This window comes from Apus apus, chromosome 1 (assembly GCF_020740795.1).
Source record: "Apus apus isolate bApuApu2 chromosome 1, bApuApu2.pri.cur, whole genome shotgun sequence".
NCBI classification, from domain to species: domain Eukaryota; kingdom Metazoa; phylum Chordata; class Aves; order Apodiformes; family Apodidae; genus Apus; species Apus apus.
In genome coordinates, this window is record NC_067282.1 from 52,003,721 (window position 1) to 52,024,838 (window position 21,118).

The 21,118-nt window shown below is 40.6% G+C and overlaps 2 protein-coding genes across 6 annotated transcripts in view; one reads left to right on the plus strand and one right to left on the minus strand.

Moving 5' to 3' along the window:
- Positions 1–12,273, plus strand: part of CLDN10 (claudin 10) — a 60,102-nt gene extending 47,829 nt beyond the window's left edge. For both annotated transcript variants that reach the window (XM_051608358.1, XM_051608357.1), the window contains exons 2-5: positions 4,648–4,809; positions 4,974–5,055; positions 11,101–11,208; positions 11,896–12,273. In XM_051608358.1, coding sequence (XP_051464318.1) covers positions 4,648–4,809; positions 4,974–5,055; positions 11,101–11,208; positions 11,896–12,010 — 467 coding nt within the window. In that variant the 3' untranslated portion in view covers positions 12,011–12,273. The remainder of the gene's footprint in view (positions 1–4,647; positions 4,810–4,973; positions 5,056–11,100; positions 11,209–11,895) is intronic.
- Positions 12,274–13,684: 1,411 nt separating this feature from the next.
- Positions 13,685–21,118, minus strand: part of DZIP1 (DAZ interacting zinc finger protein 1) — a 31,797-nt gene continuing 24,363 nt past the window's right edge. For all 4 annotated transcript variants that reach the window (XM_051608351.1, XM_051608353.1, XM_051608352.1 and 1 more), the window contains 8 exons: positions 20,479–20,624; positions 19,952–20,147; positions 19,462–19,591; positions 19,223–19,273; positions 18,171–18,373; positions 17,232–17,362; positions 15,000–15,168; positions 13,685–14,223 (listed from right to left, as the gene is read on the minus strand). In XM_051608351.1, coding sequence (XP_051464311.1) covers positions 14,153–14,223; positions 15,000–15,168; positions 17,232–17,362; positions 18,171–18,373; positions 19,223–19,273; positions 19,462–19,591; positions 19,952–20,147; positions 20,479–20,624 — 1,097 coding nt within the window. In that variant the 3' untranslated portion in view covers positions 13,685–14,152. The remainder of the gene's footprint in view (positions 14,224–14,999; positions 15,169–17,231; positions 17,363–18,170; positions 18,374–19,222; positions 19,274–19,461; positions 19,592–19,951; positions 20,148–20,478; positions 20,625–21,118) is intronic.

Genomic DNA, 21,118 nt, shown 5'->3' on the forward strand with positions numbered 1-21,118 from the left:
TTTTATCAAATTGTAAACCTCTGAGTTTTGCCAGACTTCTTGTCTGATGTGACTACTCAGGTCCACCAGAGGATCAGAGGCAAAATGAGGGGATAATAAATCCGAGTATTGCCATGCTGGTTGCTGGGACAGTCCTGTGGGGTACAGGAGGAGGCCTTCCTTCTTCAAAAGCAGTGTCACAAATTGAGTCAGGAGTGATCCAGCAATGGTTTCCCTTACCCTTTTTTTTGTTTTCCATCATGGAGCAGTCTTGGACTGTGCCCCCGGGTTGCCGTAGGGCAGCACGTCAGCGGGGATGCCCCAATGGCTTTCAGGCCATCACGAGAAAATTGCATGGGATGCCCTGCCACATTTATGCATTCCTGTAGAAGGAATCAGTTTGGCCAGCCCTTGTGAAGGGCGCAGCCCCATATTCTGTGGGCAGGCAAAACCGTTCTTGCTGTTTGTGGGACTTGGAATAATTTTGGGTTGACTTTTTGCGCTACTGGTTGTAGGTGTAAACTTGGCGATAAAACCACCTCCCCAAAAGAGGACATATCACTTACTGTGTTTCCAATGTTGGATCCAATGTCCTTTTGCAAGAACAGAGCTGAACAGAAATTTACTTATGATGTAGAAGAGGATATTAGATCTTAGCAAAATGTACAAAATCAATGGCTCTGTACTTTTAGAAAGAATTTGTGCTGTATCTGTAAGGCAACCTCTTCAACTTCCCATGATGCAGGCTGCAACATGCTATCAGAGGCATTTCTTGTGAAAGTGACAGTCCCCAGAATACTGTCTATATTTTTTTCTGAGTGTTTTATGATATGACTATATGAATTCTTCCTAACTCTTTGTGAGCATGAGAGGCAAGTGTGAGAGCAGTGAGGCAAGAAAGACAAAGCTCTAACAAGATTAATTTCAATGTAAGACAAAACACATTTGTTTAAAAAAAAAAACCACAAAACCAAATAGGTTTCTCTTGGAATGCTGCTAAACATGACTTTATGAGTAGTTTTTGTCTGCTTGTCTGTTTAAAGCATAGGGCTTTTTGTTGCTTGGGAGCTTCATTGTTGGGGTCAGTCTGTAAAGATAAGCTTCCTACAGGAGATGGTGTAAATACATACAGTAAATACTTGGAAAGGGGACAGTCTTTGGTCTTTGGTGGAAGGGTGTGAAGAAATAGCTGCCCCTTACACTTCTCTGCAGTCTTGGTAAGCAATAAAACTTTCTTGCTTTCTAGGAAGCAAAGAAGTTTAATTACTCTTACAGCCAAATGCTAGGCAAAGTTTTAACCTAGGGTCCAAACAATAGGAGGCTGGATTTGGTAAAGTGATTGATTCACCCTTTCATCCTTCCAGTAGACCCAGTGGGACTAACAGAGTCTTCTGTTCTTCCATGTTACTGGTATAGATTGTGATTACTTTTTAAAATCTGTTTTGTTTTAAAAATGTGTGCCAGTTGGATGACTGCTGTGTTGAACTGAAGCAGATCTCACTGTGGCTGGGCTGCCCAATTTGGTGAAATATTTAGTGAGGAAGGTTATTCATTCAGCAGAACTGAGCAGTCCTCCAGCTTATGCTGTTTATAATTGAAAATGATTTCTGGGTGAATGAGTTAATTATTTCTTGCTGTCTCACTACCCTCTACCTATTTTAAAACTGAGTATTGACCTTCAGGAACAGCTGAATTTTTAGCTGGGTGGTTCCTAGCATATGCTGGTTATTTCGGTCGGGGTGAGTATTTCCTGTTTCTCCTAGGAGTTTCAGACATAAATAAAAGTTTAGAGGACCTCTGGGTGAATATGTTCATGGTTCAGCACTTTAATGTGTCAATTAGCTACTAACAGTGTCAATAAATTGGACCTGTCAAAAAATAATAGCTTCCTTGCCAGTCTTTTGTCTCCCGTTTTACCTGTGTGCTACAAGGTAATACATTACACAGGGCCAAAAGTAGTAAAAGTCAAGTTTTCCATGCCTGTAGCAAAAAATAACAAAGCAAGACTGCTGTCTTCATACTCAGCATTTAGGCACTAAGAACCACCTTTTGAAATCTTCATCAAGCCCTTTTCCTGCTGAGATCTCTCAGGTTTTGCCTGAGTGAAGAAAAAGGAGTAAGGGGCCAAACATATCCTGGTCTGCATCAAAAGAAGTGTGGCCAGCAGGGCCAGGGAGGTGATTTTGTCCCTCTGCTCTGCTCTGGTGAGACTACACTTGGAGTACTGTGTACAGTTCTGGTGCCCTCAGCACAGGAAAGACATGGAGCTGTTGGAGAGGGTCCAGAGAAGGGCCACCAGTATGATCAAAGGGCTGGAGCAGCTCTGCTATGAAGACAAGCTGAGTGAGTTGGGGCTGTTCAGTCTAGAGAAGAGAAGGCTCCAGGGAGACTTTATAGCAGCCTTCCAGTGCCTGAAGGGGCTACAGGAAAGCTGGGGAGGGGCTTTTCACCAGAAAGGGCAGTGATAGGACAAGGGGTAATGGTTTTAAACTGAAAGAGGGGAGATTTAGGTTAGACATCAGGGAGAAATTCTGCGCCATGGGGATAGTGAGGTGCTGGAATAGGTTGCCTAGAGAGATTGTGGCAGCCTCATCCCTGGAGGTGTTCAAGGCCAGGTTGGATGAGGCTTTGTGCAGCCTGGTGTAGTGGGAGGTGTCCCTGGCCATAGCAGGGAGGTTGGAACCTGATGATCTTTAAGGTCCCTTCTAACCTTAACCATTCTGTGATTCTGTGAGGGGATTTGACTCAAAAGCAGAGGTGTACCTATCACCCAAGTTTCAACTGAACTGTTTGGGTGGACGGTTCTGTGTCATTGTTGAGGAAATTTTACTCTGCCCAGCTGGATGAGAAAGGTCATAGTCTTGACTGATTTTAGGTTGCTGCAGTCTGGGTGTTTGAGGCGAGTCACCTTAGGTTCTCCGCTGCGTTTATCATGGATGGAAAAGAGGAGGTTTCTCCAAAGGGTGGCTCATCCTTCTACCATAGGAGTCTACCTTTTAGTTCAAACTTAGCATACCTGATTATAATGACAGATGCTTCAACAGGCACAAATTATGCTCTTGCTCTCCAACATGAGAGCCGTACAACAGTTACAGTTGCTCCGTTGACTAGCAGATGGGGCTGCAGAAGCACGTTGCAAGTGAAAGAAGTCTCTGTGTGTGCCAAGAGGTGTAGATACATGGCAGCAGGTTGTGCTCACGGACGTGCAGCACAGCACCTACGTTTGGTAGGACTGATAAAGCAGGGCGTTACACACTACGAGTGGCTTCTTGTGTGCTGCCTGTTGTGCAAAGCTGTGAATCAGTGGGGGTTTTTTAAACATTTTTCAAGCCCAGAGCAGTCATCCTGGAGCTAATGTGCCTCCAGCAGTGGCAAAGTGGGTGGCAGTATGGAGAGCAGAAGGTGGCCAAGATTCAGTGGTAGCCTTCTGCAGCTCAAGGACCTGCCAGCCAGATGCAGATTTATCTTAAATGAGTGTTCCAGTCTCTTCTTGATTCTCTGTAAACCTTCAGCATCCACATATCCTGTGAAAGGGAGTTCCACCATTTTGTTATATGAGCAAGTGCACTTCTGGTCTTAAATCTGCTGCCTTCTGTTTTGACTAGATGTCCTCTAATTCCTGTTTTCATTTATTAATTTCCTATATCTTAAAGACTTCTATGCAGGAGGGATTTTTTGTTTTGTTTTGTTTATTTATTATTACATAAAATTGGGTGTAATAGGCAGTGAAAATGTGGTTTAGCTCTTGACATTTCCACCCACTGGAGATCAAAGCAAAAAGAATGAATGCCTTAATAGTGGAAGTACATTTTCATTTAAAATGAGCTCCAACAACAGCTTATGAAGAAAAACATCTTGTGATGGTTATTCAGCTGTGTAAGATTGCAGTGTTCCACCCTGTAAACAGTGAAATGAGATTATCAGTCTTGCAATTACAAGATATTCGCTGAAGGGCGAAGAGGCCAAGCAACCTGTTGCCCTGCTGAAGGGCCCGGCCTCTGGGAGCTGCAGCTCAGGGCAGCCTCAGCCATTGTGGCAAAATTTGATGTGGCTAAATCCAGCCACAAGCCATTAGCCCAGGCTGAAGTATGGTAGTGATTTGTTTTATCTGGAAAGGCTACTGATGTCCATGAAGCTGAGCACATGTTTGACTTCCTTGCAGAATGAGGGCCTTCTTGGTGGATCTAAATCAAATTGGTGGCATGTCCAGGCAGGCCCAGGACCCCAGCCAGGGTCAGTGCTACCAGCCTGCTGCCAGTTGTATTCCACCTGCAACACACACACAGAAGACGGGTATGTAAGGCTCGCTCCATGTGCACAGAGTGACTCTGCAACCCGTGGCAGCCACTGTGCAGACCGCGTGGAGTTGGTCTTCAAAACATCATAGGTAGAGCTTCTTGCAGATACTGTACCCGGTGCCACAGGATTATTTTTTGCAGTCCTGAATGCCATAGTATATTTCTTACAAGCCGGGCTCAGGTGGTGATGCCCTACGAAGGGCATAGACCACCTAGAAGAATACACTGAAGGGTTAGGTGACATTACTCCAGCCAAGGTCCGATTCTGTTCACAGTCGAGAATGTGTAACATTGTGCAGAGGGAGAGGAGCTATGGTGAAAGCCCCTGTGGTCCCAGTTCTCATGTTAGCCTTACTCTTTCTCACTGCAGGTTACATCCAAGCCTGCAGAGGACTGATGATCTCCGCCGTCTGCCTGGGCTTCTTTGGTGCCATTTTTGGACTGGTTGGGATGAAGTGTACAAAAGTTGGAGGCTCCGATCAGACTAAAGCAAAAATAGCTTGTTTAGCTGGACTGATTTTCATACTCTCTGGTAAATATACCTTATTTCTCTAAGTCTGCATATGTGAAGTCATACCAGAGCTGCTTCTTTTCCACAGAACTCCATGCACAGTTCTCCGTGACTTCATTGGCTTCAGGGTCAGGCCCAAAGCTCTTCTGCTGGCTCCACTGAATGGTTTGTCTTATGCTTTTCAGGGTTGTGCTCTATGACTAGTTGTTCCCTGTATGCAAACAGGATTACGTCTGAGTTCTTTGATCCTTCTTTTGTTGCACAAAAGTAAGTACTTTCCTATACCCATAAATCTTTCAAAGAAGTAGACTTTAAGTTTCGTACTGCATGCCAGAGCCCCTTCAGACTGAGAGCAGGTGCTGCTCCTGCTGGGCAGAGAAGGAAAGTGGGCTACAATTTTATTTAATCGTATTTTCCAACTGGAGTAACTGTGTGCTGAAATTTAATGAATGAACACCTCCGTGTGCAGTGATTTCACTGTAACCTGCATGCCCAGGCTAATGGTGGCTCAGTGGGATTCTGCTGCACTTGCCACAGAGCAAACAGGGCTAATCAGGAGTGGAGCTTGTGTTTATGTCAGAGATGCAGCAGAAGGATGTCACAAGACAGAGGTGCTCATTAGGTGTGTTGTTTGACGAGAAAGAAGAAAATTATTTCCTTAAGCTTTTGACAGAAGGTGGTTTCTGTAGAAGTGTCAAGTACTGCACAATCTTGATTCCTCTTGAAGAGAGGTTTCTGCAGGCTCTGTGGGATTTTTGATGACAGATATTTAGATCCAGATGACTGAAATTTGGATCATAAACCTTATCATAACCCTTGATGATACAAGCAGGAGCATAAATGCTTTGACTATACATGTAATTCAATTTAAGGGAGTGAATTTGTGGAATTGCAGGATCCATACCAGAAGTAAGAAGCATCCCTAAAAGACTCCCCTTAAACCTGTTCTCAGGACCTTCAAAGGCAGCAATTAAGGAACCAGTGCTTGGATTTTGGATTAGCATCTTATCCACCAAGTCTGAAAACATTGTCTGTAAATTATACCATCATAGACTTTCTTGTTTTGGCTTCTTACATAATGTAAAGTTATCTTTAAAGACAAGGATTTCAAAGTTTTCTTGGTGCTACTTCCAGAACGCATCAAGCATTGAGTGTAAACTTCCCTGAGACCCAATTATGGTCTCAGTAAGGAAACCTGAGCCTTTCTGTTTCTTCTTTATAGAAAGGAAATAGCCTGAATCATAGAATCATAGAATGGTTTGAGTTGGAAGGGACCTTAAAGATCCTGTAGTTCCAGCCCCCCTGCATGAGCAGGGACACCTCCCACTAGGTCAGGTTGCTCAGGGCCCCATCTAACCTTGTCTTGAACACTTCCCTGGGCAACCTGGGAAGTGTCTCACCACTCTCACACTAAGGAATTTCCTCCTAATGTCCAACCTAAATCTCCCCTCTTCCAGTTTTGATCTGTTACCCCTTGTCCTCTCACTACAAGCCCTTGTAAAAAAGCTCCTCCCCAGCTTTCGTGTGGCACCTTCAGGTACTGGAAGGCTGCTATAAGGTCTCCTTGGAGCCTTCTCTTCTCCGGGCTGAACAGTCCCAACTCTCTCAGCCTATCCTTGTAGGAGAGGTGCTCCAGCCCTTGGATGATCTTCATGGCCCTTCTCTAGACTTTCTCCATGAGCTCCACGTCCTTCTTATTAACTGGATACACATTTGCAGTAGGGCTGACACTGTTTTTTGAAAGCAATTTCATATTGATTTCCTCCATAATTCTGCTATGGTTTCTGCTTGAGGACAGGACCCAAAGGCCGCCAAAAGAAACAAGGATGTGAGGTACTGTGAGGAAAATGGAGCCTGCCTATATAGTCAGAAGTTAATTATTCATCAGGCTTGCTGTTCCTAGTGAAAAATACTGTGGTTGTTGCCAGAATTCCCTTTCCTACATTGTATTCCTACTCTGCTCCTCTGTGAAAGGGCAAGCAGACCTCACAGCAGAGTTGTACTGTGAACAAATGAGAAGTCCAGATTAAATATTGAAATAAAGGTAGTAAAACAGAAATTAGCTTTCTCTTGAGCAACTAGCATAGCTCAACTGCATGAACATATAATGGCAAGAACAGAGATAAAGGCAGAGAGGAAAGCCAGAAGTTGTAATTTGAGTTGCACATGGTTTAGCTCATGCAATGACCTTGTGTCAGATTAAGCTAATGGTGGCATTTCACTCTTTTCTCCCTCAACCAATGTAAATTACATTGGAGTAATGTATTTTGTTGCCTTGTCTCAACTCTTGCTTTGATATACATTGCAGAAGCATTTAATTATATGCTTTGCAGGTATATTGTGGAAATTTGGCATTGGCTCTTCACTGAGTGCTGCTTTGGGTTTCAGCCTTTCACATGTTGCCACACATTTCTCTCCTGAAGTTATTCTGGTGGTGTCAAAGAGAGGCTTGAGATGCCATTAATAGAGAATGAATGACAGGAAATGTTTATCATCATCCCAGCCATCAGAACTTCCTTGCGACCTTCTGCATTTGGAAGAGGCATCCTGATTACGTACAGGGGCAGGAGGAGTCAGAGACCTACCTACAGCTGTTGCCCAAGAGACTTCTGGTTTGAATTGCTGTACCTAACTGGGGAGTGACAGGCACCACGGGGACACCCTAAAACCCACCTTACTTAGAAATAAATCTTAGGCTGGACTTTCTGTCCTGATGCATTGTCGATTTAAAACACCTCCAAAGGAATTGCTTGACCCAAGGTAATAACATGCACAGTCTGAGGGACAGCACGGGGTGGTTTGATACTTGCAGTCAAGATGGATTTCATTATTCTTCATATACCTCTAACAGGATAAAATAAGTGTTTCTGTTTTGCTGTCTTGCTAACGTTGCTCTCACAGCTGTTCTTAAAAAAATATTTTGTCACTTTTGATACAACCTTTGTTGTATCAAAAAAAGTTGATAACTTTTGATAAAACTCTTACAGTCTTTATCTTTTTTTGTCTCTTGCCATATTTTGAACTCCATAATCAAGATCATTCTTACTGATAAATGGTGTTAGTTTATCCAAATTATCTGATAGATTCCCCATTGTTTTTATAGAGAATTGTTTCATTCAGCCTTCTTTTCTCTGAATTGATCATGCACAGTTCACTCTTTCCTCTGAATGGCTGTTACATTTGAACCTATTTTTCATTTTCGAAGAATCATAATAATTATACATTCAAAATGTGTTTTTTCCCTTGGGTTGTTGGGCTGATTTGGTAGCTAGGTAGGTAGGTAAGTCCTTTACATGTGCTGACATGCAGCTAGCTTATAAAGCTTCCACTAGTGTGCTTGGAAATTTACTTCATGCTCCTAATGTATGTAACAACTAGAATATTTTTCTTCTGTACTGGTACTGCACTTTCTTTCACTGAATTCTGCCTCCCTGGATTACCACAAAGAATCTGCTTTCCACCTGCTTGATCAACGTAGTTGGAGGTGGCTTTCCATTCTCTGCAGTTGAATTCTTGTAGGCCTCAGCAATCACCACCTCTAAAGCCACTTCATCAATGCCCTGTTCCCTCCTGAGCTTCCAGTGATCCCTAAGCAATCTCTAATCAGATTGATTTCACTGATTGGAGACAGTGGATACACAGCCACAGGCTTCAGAGAGTGGCTGCTTTGGTTCAACCAGTTTCATTAAGATTTATAAGGACAGAAGGGTGTGTTTCCCGCAAAGATTTTAATGATAAAAAGGGAAGGGAAAAACAGCAAGTGCACACATTTCTTCCAAAAAAAAGCCTATCTCCTTTTTTTTTTTTTTTTCTGAATGTACCAGTCTTCATAAGGGCTTTGTCATATGATAAGGTATTTTTACATAGTAGATTTTGATGGGAGGTTGGAGTTGGCTTCTTAAATGCTGAAAAGATGGATTGAATAAAATCCAGGCAGCTTTACACAGGTTGATATGCAATTGAGAAGGTGAAGTTTTCCTCATAAGCACCAGTGTAAATCAAAAAGTCTTTTAGCTGTTTAAAGATGTGGAAGAAAGACTAATTGGGAAGCTCTGCAACTCATTAACCTAGTGATGCGGTAGTCACCCCAGACGGGTCCATATATGCAATGTCTTTCTACCTGTCATAGTAACAAATGTTGTTAAAAAATACAACCAATCCCCAGAACAAAGGCTGGACCCCTTATCTTCTTTCTCAACTAGTGGGCAACAGTCAGGTAACCCTTTTCTACCCAATTAAACCCAACGTAATCTTGATTTATTCTTCAGGAAGGGAGATGGGAATTGGTCTCCTTATTTCTCTCACCTTAGCCCCTGGCCAACTGTTTAATGCTGTTAGATGGAAATGAACTTATCTTTCCTGCTTTCTAGGCAAATGGTCTTGGCAAGTAAGTTGTTACAGCAACAGCCTTCCTGAGTCTTGGTCCACCTGTGTTGTCCAGCACCTCAGTGGTCTGTGCTGACTTTTCTGGGTTCCTAAGTTCCACACTGGGTATGGAGAATGTTTGGGGGAATCTGATCCTTTTTAGCAAGGTATGATAAATAAAAGCTCTGCCTAGGATGATGTGAATGGAAAAGGCAAAAGAAGTCTGGCAGTTAGAGCACTAGCAGGGTCTTGAAGAGTCAGGTCCAAGCCCTTATGAAGTGTCCAGCCTCTGAGCTGTAACAGCTCCATCTCTTTCTGACAATTAATCCCCGAGGCAGAAATTGCTTGGACCTGGGTGTCCATGGCACAGATATCCAAGGTGTGGCTTTTTCTCCATGCCATTTATTTTTTTTTTTTTTTTTTAAAGTCTGCGCTTTACCTCTGCGTGGAACCTCAAGAAAACACAGAAAAGCAAGTTTCTGTTCTCCTGCCTGTGTTTGTCCCTTTGTGACCTATCATAGAAGTCACTATAATTTTCTGGGTGTCAAGGCTCACTGGCAATATTTGGGTGTTTCTACAGTGTCATCTTTGTAAAGATGAATTCTGTAGAAAAGCTTACAGGTGTTTTCAGTTGTGTACTTCAGCTGATATTAAATAAGGATGTGTCCATGTGGAAGCAGCTACGAAGTCCTTCAGTTGTACAGGCAGGTTGTCACACAGACAACCCATAACTGTGGCTGGGTAGGGGACAGGGGATCCTAAGAGGATCCTAAGAGTCAGGAGGAGACAAAGGCTTCCTCAAGGAGGAACTAGAGCAGGGAAGGAGTGGGAGACACACGGTCTGTCCTAATAGTGAGGGATATGAGACTCTGGAGACTGTTGGGCCTGCAGCCACAGGCAGGTCATCTCAAAAGTGTTTTAAAGAGTGGCACTTCAGGCAAAGAGCTGGGGAGTGGAGTGGACAAGTGGCAGCCATGGCTTGCTGCTCATCTTGGAGCTCCAGAGCTCAGGTTATGGAGGCTGAGCTTGAGCAGGCAGGGGAAAGAATCTTTTCCCATGCTCTTCTTTTCCTTAGTTTACTACTGTTGCTTTGGAAACAGACTTATCCTTGTATAGTTACATGTCTAAAGAACCACCATCTCCTCTCAGAGTCAAACAAATGGTGGCTGCCCCAGGTGGCAGACAGGACCATTGCTGGTGACCTGGAGCTGTGCCCAACAGCTCAGAGTGGAGCTGTGTCTTCCAGCCTGAATCCAGCCACAGGAATGAGAGCAGAAAGCTGCCAGCACACGGATGTGTGCATGTGTACACACATGTACATCTGCATGTGTATGCATGTATGTGCATATCTGCATATGCAGGTATCAGATACACCTGTGCATGTACATGCATATGTTGCATATGTGTGTGTATCCATATTGCACATGCATATTATATATAGGTATAACAGCCTCATGTTTTAAGCAGGTCTGGAATGTGGCTAAGGGAGGGAGAGAGATCCCAAGAACCAGGGTGGAGAGTTAAGGAGAGTTGTAGGCAGCAGCTCTAGTCCTTGGCTCAGTGAAGGCTTCAGTCCAGCTTGGAAGCCAGTGGGAACAAACCTGACATTGTCCAAGGGGGTGGGAACTGTGTTGTACATGGACCAGGGAATCATGTAAACCCGCAGGCAAGCAGTCCAGGGGGAGATGTGGAAAAGCCAGGCACTCTGGCTGGCCGTGTGTGGAGATAAGCATTGCCCAAGTGACCACAGGGACAAAGTCTGGCTCTTGAGTAAGAGGGAAATAATGAGAAGAACATGGGTGAACAGCAGAGCTGCAGATTTTGCGATGAATAACGTGTACGTCAATGGAAAGTTATTCAGGAAAAAATAAAATGTTGTTCTTTTGTTCTGAAAAACTGTTAAGTTCATGATCTGTTTTGTTAAACTCATTTATTAACTTCCTGTAGGTATGAATTAGGAGCAGCTTTGTTCATTGGATGGGCTGGAGCTTCACTCTGCATAATTGGTGGCAGTATATTCTGCTTCTCAATAGCTGAAAACAGTAATTCTCCAAGGTAAAACACAAGTTGTACTTTCAGATAAAAATCAATACTAGAGCATTTTTACCTAATATATGGATGTGGCTTGATTACTTTCCAAAACACTTTGTAGTGAGGAGGATTGTTTGGATGAAAGAAAATAATGGGATTTAAGGATAATACTCCATCATTAATGTAATTAGGAAAAGGTATTGACTCAGAACAAATACTTGTGTTATATATGGTTGATAAATTTACTACAGCTGGAAAAAAATTGCATTCACTGGTTTAGGAAGAGTGGCCAGGTCATCTTACAGATGTGAATAGTTTATTTAATCACAAATCATCAGATCAAATGCGAGAGAGGCAAAGGACAGTGGTGGTGGCAGTGAGACCTCCAGCAGCAGAAGAGGGGTGGTAATGAAGAGGCACAGCATAGGATCTGCCACAGCCTAAATATTTCAGGATTGGGACCTAATTTACTGGGCTGTAAAGGAGGAGATACGATATTTTATAAAAGTGAATTGCAAAGCAAGTTGCTGGAGTGGAAACGCCAAACCAGAATGAGACCAAGGAAGGTGTCCCTCCCTGCCCCCTTCCCTGAAATGTATAGGTATGTTCCTGTACACTTCTTCTAGTTTTACGTTGCTGTAATGCTTGGATACAAAGATGTTGCCTGTCTGTGGGGTGAGCTGTACATGGTTGATTCTCTTTTCTTTTCAGGAGGGGTTATGCATATAATGGAGCTGCATCTGTGATGTCTTCTCGTACAAAGGTCCACAACAGTGTCCCAGACAAAACCCCACCAAAGCACTTTGACAAGAATGCTTATGTTTAATTGTACTGTTGGAAGATTCAAAGCGTTTTAAAAATGAGTTTGTACGTTTCCTGCAGAGTGATTCCCCCCCCCAACCCAAATGTAATTACAACTAAGACAATGACTTTTTAAAACATTAACTTGCAGCTTTTTACATATTGATGTAAATTTTATTATATAATATTTTAAGATTGATGTTGGTATTGTAAAGTTTATACCTGGAAATCATGAGCTGATGTTGCTTTCTTGGAAAAAAAAAAATAAATGGGTTATTTACCAACTCAGCATGTCAGTGGCTTATGGGAATGGCATCCGACACACGGGCTGCAGGGTGGCCCAGAACTACAGAATGGCAGGAGGTGGAAGGGAGCTCTGGAGATCATCTAGTCCTACCCTCTTGCTAGAGCAGGATCCCCTAAAGCAGATAAGTCATTGCAGCCGTGTCTGAAATGGGTTGGATACTGGACAAAAGAGCCCTGCTTTCTCTGTGCAGGGTGATACCCAAACCAGTGGGAATCAGCAGGTTCTTACCTCCTTGCTACATTGCCCGGGTGGATGAACGTGGAACTTGGTCAATTGGGAGCCATAGGAATAAGAGGGAGAGGCTGGTTGCAGTGAAAATAAGGGTGGGATTTGGGAAGGCAGGAGTGGTGCAGACTAATTAAGTACTAAGAAGAGTCAGGACCAGTTGTTTTACAAAAAAAGTCCTTCATGAGGGTCTTGCACAGCCCAAGAAGGGTGCATAGGAAGGAGAATGCACATGGGATGGTGAGCGAGAGAAAAGGCTGAGGGAGGCTACTGCTTGGGGGGAGTTTTCTGGCGGGCAAGACGAGGCTCAGAGCTGGTTCTTACATTTCCTTTGTGCCACCAGCCTCCCACCCTGCACAACACTCATCCCTCCAGGTGACAAGTCCCTTCCTGCCAAGTAGGGCGTGGGACACCTTCAGTTCCAGAATGGCTCCACACCCTTGGGTTACAAAAGGGAAGGGAAACGCCTGGGCAATAACATCTGGCCTGCTCTGCCTATGATGTTCCCAAAGCAATTTTATTTTAAATACTCCTGAATTATTTACAACAGTTAAAAAATTCAGCTAATCCTTTTTTATTATTTTTTTTAATTTTTTTTATTACCTGTCCATAGAAATGTGATGTGGGAATATCTGTACAATGATTGAATAAAATGAGATCAGAGATTATGAATAACCATAAAATGCTTTCTAGACCGAGACCCTAAAATTAGACACAAGCTCAGGTCTGTCTTGAGGTTTGGACTGATGGACCCTTGGAGTTTCATTCTGGGACAAAGATGCAAATATAAAAAAAATGAACAGTCCTGGTTGTGAATGGCACAGTATGATAGAAAAGGTTTTGTATCTGCTGCCATCTAAAGTGCCTAAGAACTCCAGAGGTTCTTTTTATTTTACCTTATTTTTGTATTTCATTCACGTCACAACACTGTTGTGTTTTTTTAAGAAGGCAGCCAATAATGGAGAAAAGAGAAATATGAAAAGTCCTTGTGCTATGGCAGGTCAGTACTTGGCTCATCTTACCCTCAAGCTTGACATTTTTTTTCCCATTTTTGTGCTTTCACGTAAACTAAAACTTGACTATTAAAAAACCCAAACTCCTCAAAGCACAAGGCATTTAATAGTAACTAGATTAACAGCTGAGGCCTTTTTTTTCTTTTCATTTCGTATTTATTGCAAACCATGTTAGAAATGTAACATTTTAAGACATGGAAGTATTTTATTTAAAATGTTCATAATTTTATATAAATTTATGATAAAATACAAGAAAATGTGCATCTGAAAATTTTATCAAGTAATACTCTGGAGTCAATTCTGTTGATTGGTTAACAGGCTTTCTTGCAAGACCAGTTTCAATCTTTAATGTAAACATTAGAAGTGAAATCTTCACTTCAGTGAAATCAAAGAGACTTTTACTGTTGAGGTCACTAGAAAGCAGCATTAACTCTCACGTTTCCAAACAGAGATGGCCAGTCGTGTGCGTACCGATATTTTGGTTTCAAAAACAGGACTAAAAGACAAGAGCTCTGTAAACAGTGTTCCTTGTTACCACATGACCTATATGAAACATTTTAAGTTTTCAGTGACATTTTTGACCCCAACAGAACCCAAAAGCCTCCCATCAGGAACACAACCGTTATATATCTGAATAATCACTCCAATCTGTTACAGTGACTAAGCTGCTTGTTTTATCAGTTTCATGAAGACCTGTTAAAATAACAACAACAAAAAAAATATATTAGCAATTCAAAGTATTTTGGGGGCTACTTTTTACTTTTTATTTATCTATGGGATAAAATCTCATGCTATGTGAGAAAACACCTGTGGACTACAGGAAGTCCAGAGTTTCAACCAGTGAAGAAATTTAAAGTGTTGATAACGTGAAGGCTGTTTCTGTCACAGAATACAATGCACAGTACAGTGTCAACATTACTTTCTCTTAAAAATAACCTGAAATATCTTTGTATCACTGATGCAGCTTTAACATTTAAATATATTGAAATGTTAGGGCTAGAAACTATGATATAAGTTCTGTGTAAGATTGAGGCTCTTACTTTACCAGTAGCTCAAATATTTACCTCAGCTTGGTAGGTTACTTAAATACCTTGGAACAAACCTGAAGTTTGATCATTATTCTCAAGACAAAGCAAGAAAATTTCCCTTCTCCCTTAAATTTGGGAAAAGATTAAAAAAATAAATCCTGGGTGGTTAATTTTTAGGACAAGGTTGAAGCCTAATAGTACTATATGTTTTAAAATCTCAAATTCTTGGCATCTCAGTATCTTTATGTGTGTGTGTTGTTTACACATGTTATAAACAGAATGTATTTAAAGGACATAAAATCAACACAGTTTTTTCTTACTAGTTCTTTTCTTACAAAAACACCATATATTGAATCACAATGTGTAATGCAGTACACTTAGGTTCTCCTCTAGGTGGGTCAGGCACTTAAGTCTTACAATGTAGAAGCATGAATAAGTTACCTTCTCCCTTTGGTACACTTGTTTTTGGAAGACCCCATGCTTGTACCACAGGTGCAGCAGTTGACTCGTTTTTCTGTACTGTCAGTGCCTTCTGGCCTTTATCATCTTTCATCAAGACAAAGTCTTCTACTGATGAAATATCCCAGTCGCCGTCTTCAACTTCCGTGAACTAACAGGGAAAAGAAAAAGGATTAATTTTTCCTTTGTCTATTAAAATTGTGCTGAGATCTTCTATAAACACAACAATGTGAAACTGCTGAAGAAAAATGCACTGGCCCTTACAACATCTATTACCACAGTTTTAAATTCCACATAATTCAATGATCTAAATTATATTAGTTCACTACTATAGCTCTAAAACTAAAAGTCTGGGTTTGTAGTTTGGGGTTTTTTTTTAAGTCAGGAACTGCAAAAGTTAAAGAGTGCTGCCAGTTTTGCAATGGGCAGAAACCTATGTTTTCAGGTATTACTTGTTTAACTCAAAAGAAGGATTGTCTTTTCTGGGATATTAACTATTCCAATGAGATGGAAAGTCCTTTAAGTATTAGGATGCATATTACTTACACAAACATAATAAAGACATGATGTTATCATGAAAGTTGGCATTTTAGTTTGCTATATAAGCATTCTGTATGCACACTAGAAAAAATTAATACTGTAATAAAGGCCTTTTAGTTTAAAACTGGTTTATTTAAAGAGAAAATTAAATAATGAAAATTAAAAAACCCATATGGTGCTCAAAGTTAAAATATGTATTCCTCTTAAGACTCACTGTCAGCATGTACATTTTTAATTAAGTGGTGGATCTGCATAATGAGTTCCCAAAAGGAGAGTCAAGTCAAAGAGATGAACCTGGAGGCAACAAATCCATAGTCTTTCTTATCTCATCTGCCTGAGAACCAAGTATCTTCATTCAGCTTTTTAAAGAAGAACTACAGTGTTTCCCTGTCTGTCAATCAGATGCAATTCAATGGCATCAAACCCTTATTAGCTTAATTGTGGAAAGCAAAAGGTTTCTCATAAAACTAAAACCTTATTTCCCAGAAGTCTCTCAATATTACAGTCTCAAGATTTAGAAGGTGCTTCCATTGCACAAAAGAATGATTTGGCTGCTATTAGAAAACAATGCAAGGTATGTACATACTAGAGAAAAATCAGTAAATGTGGAGGTGTCGTGTCAGAAGAAGGGAAGAGGCTGCGGTAACGCTCTATCTTGCTACATATTTCAATGTTAACACTGCAAACTGTTTTTCAGAAACTGACAGATCTGCTCAGGGTGCTGTATTATTAACATACCAGGATTCAACATTTTGCTGTTTTAAATTATCTGCATTTGGAGGGTGTGGTAATGGGCAAGTCAGAGTCACATATATTGAGAAATGCTGGAGAAAGAGTTTCCTCAAACATCCACTAAACCCCAACTGATTTTTCAAGTACAAAATACAGACAAAAATGTCAACTTCAAACAGTTTTGATCAAGTAAATACCCAGCACCAATCAAAACTGCTAAGCAGTTTTGTAACTTAAAGACTTATTCCAAAGAAATACCATAATCCATCCACTATCTGGTGTACAACTGATAGAACTCTAAACTGAGGGGAAGACTGACATCTTATGAGCCTGAAGATTAAGGTTGTGTTAGTATTCTGATAGTGAACATAAGCCATACTCAATGGACAGACATCAGTGATATGTCTGATGCAGTTTGGTAACAGTATATGATTGTAAATCATGCAGCAGAACAAAGGCCATACTTGGAAATGGAATTTGTTCCCTCATTAAAATGTATTTAAGAGCTCCATTATCAGATAAAACTGTAGAAATAAAAACATTTTAAAATATTAGATAAGCAATTTCATTTTTTTCCTCCACCAAAGCAAGATAATAGGAAAGCAAGTAAAGAAGGGCTCTCTCTACGCTGCTAGAATAGGAGACAAAAATGATACCCATTGTGCCCAAACTTCAGGCTAGCTTTAACAATCCAAAGCAGTCATGGTATAAGGTGATAAGCAGCATGGATGAAGGGGACACTTCCACAGCTCCCTCACTAGCACTTTTCCATGTATCAGTGCAGATATACCCAAAAAGAGTACTTAGTTATAATTCCAAAGCTATCTTTGAGTATTAAGCTCTTCACTCCATCAAGCCAGTTTCAACATGAAAAAAAACAAAACCAAGAGATACAGATCTAGTTCAATTACTTAGTGAAATAATGGCTATTAAAAGTGATACCTTCAGTTCTTGCACCTCTTCTTTTTTAACAAAGGCCTGGGCAACATTAATCCCTCCAGCTGGTTTGTTCTTATTCCCATGGTTAGAAAGACTTCTTCCAACTTGTTCTGTCAGTTTTTGAATAACTGTTCCTAAAATTAGTAAAAAAATAAATTGACACTTTCCATTCACAATAAGGGGCTTTACTGTAAACACTCTAGAAATCTTCCACAATGTAAAAATAAGTAGAAAAAGGCTCTCTGAGGCAGACATTGTCTCTTTTTCTGAATTTATATAAAAAAGCATCATCACAGAATCAGAATGGTTTGGGTTGGAAGAGACCATTCAGTTTTACAGAACTGACACCTCTAAGTACTATATTAATATCAACACATTAGGAAAAACATAGAACCACAGAATCACTTGGGTTGGAGAAGGCCTTCAAGATCGAGTCCAACCATTAACCCTACTCACCAATCCAGCACTAAGCCATGTCCCCAAGTGCCACATCTAGATGACTTTTAAGCACGTCCAGGGATGGTGACCCAACCACCTCCCTGGGCAGCATGTTCCAATGTCTGACAACCCTTTCAGTGAAAAAGTTCTTCCTAATGTCTAGTCTAAACTTCTGGGGCAGCTTGAGACCGCTTCCTCTTGCTCTACCACTGGTTGCTTGTGAGAAGAAACCAGCTCCTACCTCTTTCCAGCCTCCTTTCAGGCAGTTGTAGAGGGTGATGAGGTCTCCCCTCAGCCTCCTTTTCTTGACACTAAATAACCCCAGTTCCCTCAGCTGCTCCTCCTAAGACTTGTTCTCAAATGTGCACATGAAGCGCACACAAATATACATACACTGGAGACTTAGTCTGCCTTAATCATGTTTGCTAATGCAGAAATATTATAAAGGAAAGCAAAATAATGGACAGCTGTTACAACATGCATATACAAAAGTAGTGAAAACACCTTTTGAAGTTTTGGCAGGTGTTCCCGTTTCTTCAAACTCGCTTTCCTCTGACCCATCCATACTGCTTTTGCTAGGAACCTTCTGAAAAGCACTGACTTTGCTGCTTGATGTTTTCGACTGCTTTTGCAATAAAGCTGGTGATACGTAAAACTGCTTGATATCATCTTCATCTGCTTCTTCCTCTGAACTGAATGGTGGAGTTCTAAAGCACAAACACACATGACCCAAGAACTTACTGGGTTTCACTGACTGTGTTGTTATATACATATTTAAGCTTCCTTGTATTTTCCTTCCCAACAATAACGTGCATTTTTCTTATGTGAAAAAAAACCCAGGAGCTCCCATAAATTCTAACTATCCATAAAACTATTTAAAAAAAATCATGCTGCTACATAAACTCAGAAAATTATCACCAAATGATCTCTTATATAGATAGACATGACTGTTTCCAACTATGCAACTATCTTTACAAAACAACAGACCAATATATAACAAGGCTTGCCAGGCAAGAAAAGACAGGCTTCCATGGATCAGCAGAGAGAGCAAAGTTCAGGGTCAAGCAACCTGCAATCACAGGAAGTCTGTTCTGATATTCTGTTAGATTAAAGTAATTTAGGAATTTTTAAGTGCAGGAAACGACAAAGTAATGTGCCTGGTGTGACTGAATACCATGTTTAATTTTGGTCATAGCAAGAAAATATCAATAAACCGAATAAAACAAGATCACCTGAGTCCTGAAATGCTTTTTACTGGCTCTGAAAAATCATCTGAGAATCTCAGAACAAAACTAAAGGAAGTGATACTTTCTGATTTTATCAAATGTCCCTCTTTGCTTCACAACAGGAACACATCTGCTGAAATGACAACATGCTGTCTTTCAGGCATTATAATAACAGACCCAAATGGAATAATACTAAAAAAAAAAAAGACTAACTATGCAGCCCAAAAAGTGTTTATAATTTCTGCTTAATAATAGCTTTTGCATGGTGAGCACGTGAATATTCAGTCATCAAAAATGTTTTCTTCAAAAATATAAGGGAACAAAACATACGTGATACTAGCTGTCTTTCTGGAAACTCCATTTCCATAAAGGTTCTTGGATCTAAAAATAAGACAAGTTATTTCAAGACTGACGATCAACAAAGTAAGCATGAAGTTCATATAGGAGTAACGCAAATTCTTTGCTCGATTCTTCCCGTATTAGCAGGAATTGTTCACATCAGCCACAAAACCCCAGACACCTGGGATTGTTACCTGAGGTATGAGGACTATGAGAACAGCATCTCTTACTTTGGTGTAGATGTATTTTCAGTGAAGGCTGTTCTTTGTTCAGCTGGGCGGACAGCTGTTGAAGACCGTTTTGCTGGTTTTCGTGGGGTGGCAGATGAGGAACTTCCCAGCTGACTGAACATCAGTAGATCTACAAGAGAAGTTACATACCTCACTATTAGAAACAATGCTTGGTATCTTTTATATCTCATTTCCAAAATCAAAGATGTCTCTGCTGCAGATTATAATTTTTAAAAAAAGAAGAAAAAAAATTGATTTTTTTTCTTCAGAACAGTTCAGAGTTACCAGGTATCTTGCCAATATGGGAGCTAGGATTTCTGCAGTAAAACACAATGTCAAGATCCCTTTAAGGGAAACTGTTCAGTTAGCCCTAACTATGTAGGCTATTCATGTGAAAAATTATGAAACCAGCTACACAGAAACGTTTCTAAATTAAACTTTCCGTAGCAGTTTTAAAACGTAAGAAAACAAAATAAAAGGGTTTTTTAACCTTCTGAAGGAAGCTGAGGACAGGAAACGGGTCTATTACAAGATGATGCTTTCTCTTCAACCCTAAAGCTAACTTGGCGTTCAAGATGCTTTCGAATTTCCTGCATCTCAGGCTCCTGCTTCTGTTTGCATTCTCTAGCAGATTCAATAGCGCGCAAAATTTTATTTAAGCGATCGCTTGGGATACCACGAACATCCTAAGGAAACAAACAGTACTGTAAACACAGGGGCTGTTATTTCTGGGATTTACATCCTACAACCGTATATGCTGTTTTAAACTCCAAATATCACAAAGCTTGTAGAAAAATCACAAAAGTTGGTAACACTGCTCACGGGTGTAGCCGTATCCTCCACAGCCCTAACTGGATTGACATCCCCCTCAGGTTAATGAATTACATGTATCTATATCATGTGGAAATTTAGCTTAGGATTTTATGGGTTGAGGATTGTTGTACAGGAGTGAAAGAGAACAGCAAAACAAGTGGGACCAAGATTACCCCTATTTTAAATAACTCAAAATAATCTTACTGCTTTAATTCCCAAGGATTCCAGCTTCCCCTCCAGGATTTGCTCCAACTTAGCTCGTAATTCTTTAAGTAAAGAAGGATAAATATTCAAAGCCTTCGTTAAATACTGGTTACTTCTACCTTTTTTATCATCAACTTTCTCGATTTCTGAAATAAGAATGGAAAAATACATTCAAGAGACATTTGAAAAATCCACAGCACATGAGACAACAACAACTGCACTGAAGCATGCACTTCTTAGAAACATCATAGACATGGATCTGCTCTTTTTATCTGCATGGAGCTGCATTCTTTCTAAAATTTTGGGCTAGCTTACTAAAGTCAGCTCACTTGGAATCTATATCTCAGCACCTCATGCTCACCATCACAAGTATCTTCTATTTTTCCTTGTAACTGAGTATTTAACAACAGAGATCTTTACTTGTGGAACTGGACTTTGAAAGTACTGAAAAAGGAAGACTATCTTCTGCTGATGAAATTCTCTAAAAGTGGTATTTCAAAACAAATCTGAACTCTAGCAGGAATTACAACAGGAATATGACAAACTTGTTCTCAAGAAAAGCTTCAAACAACATAATATTCTCTGATAAAAAACACCTACTGAAAGAAAACCTTTGGAAAGTTGTTAACACTTTCAAAAG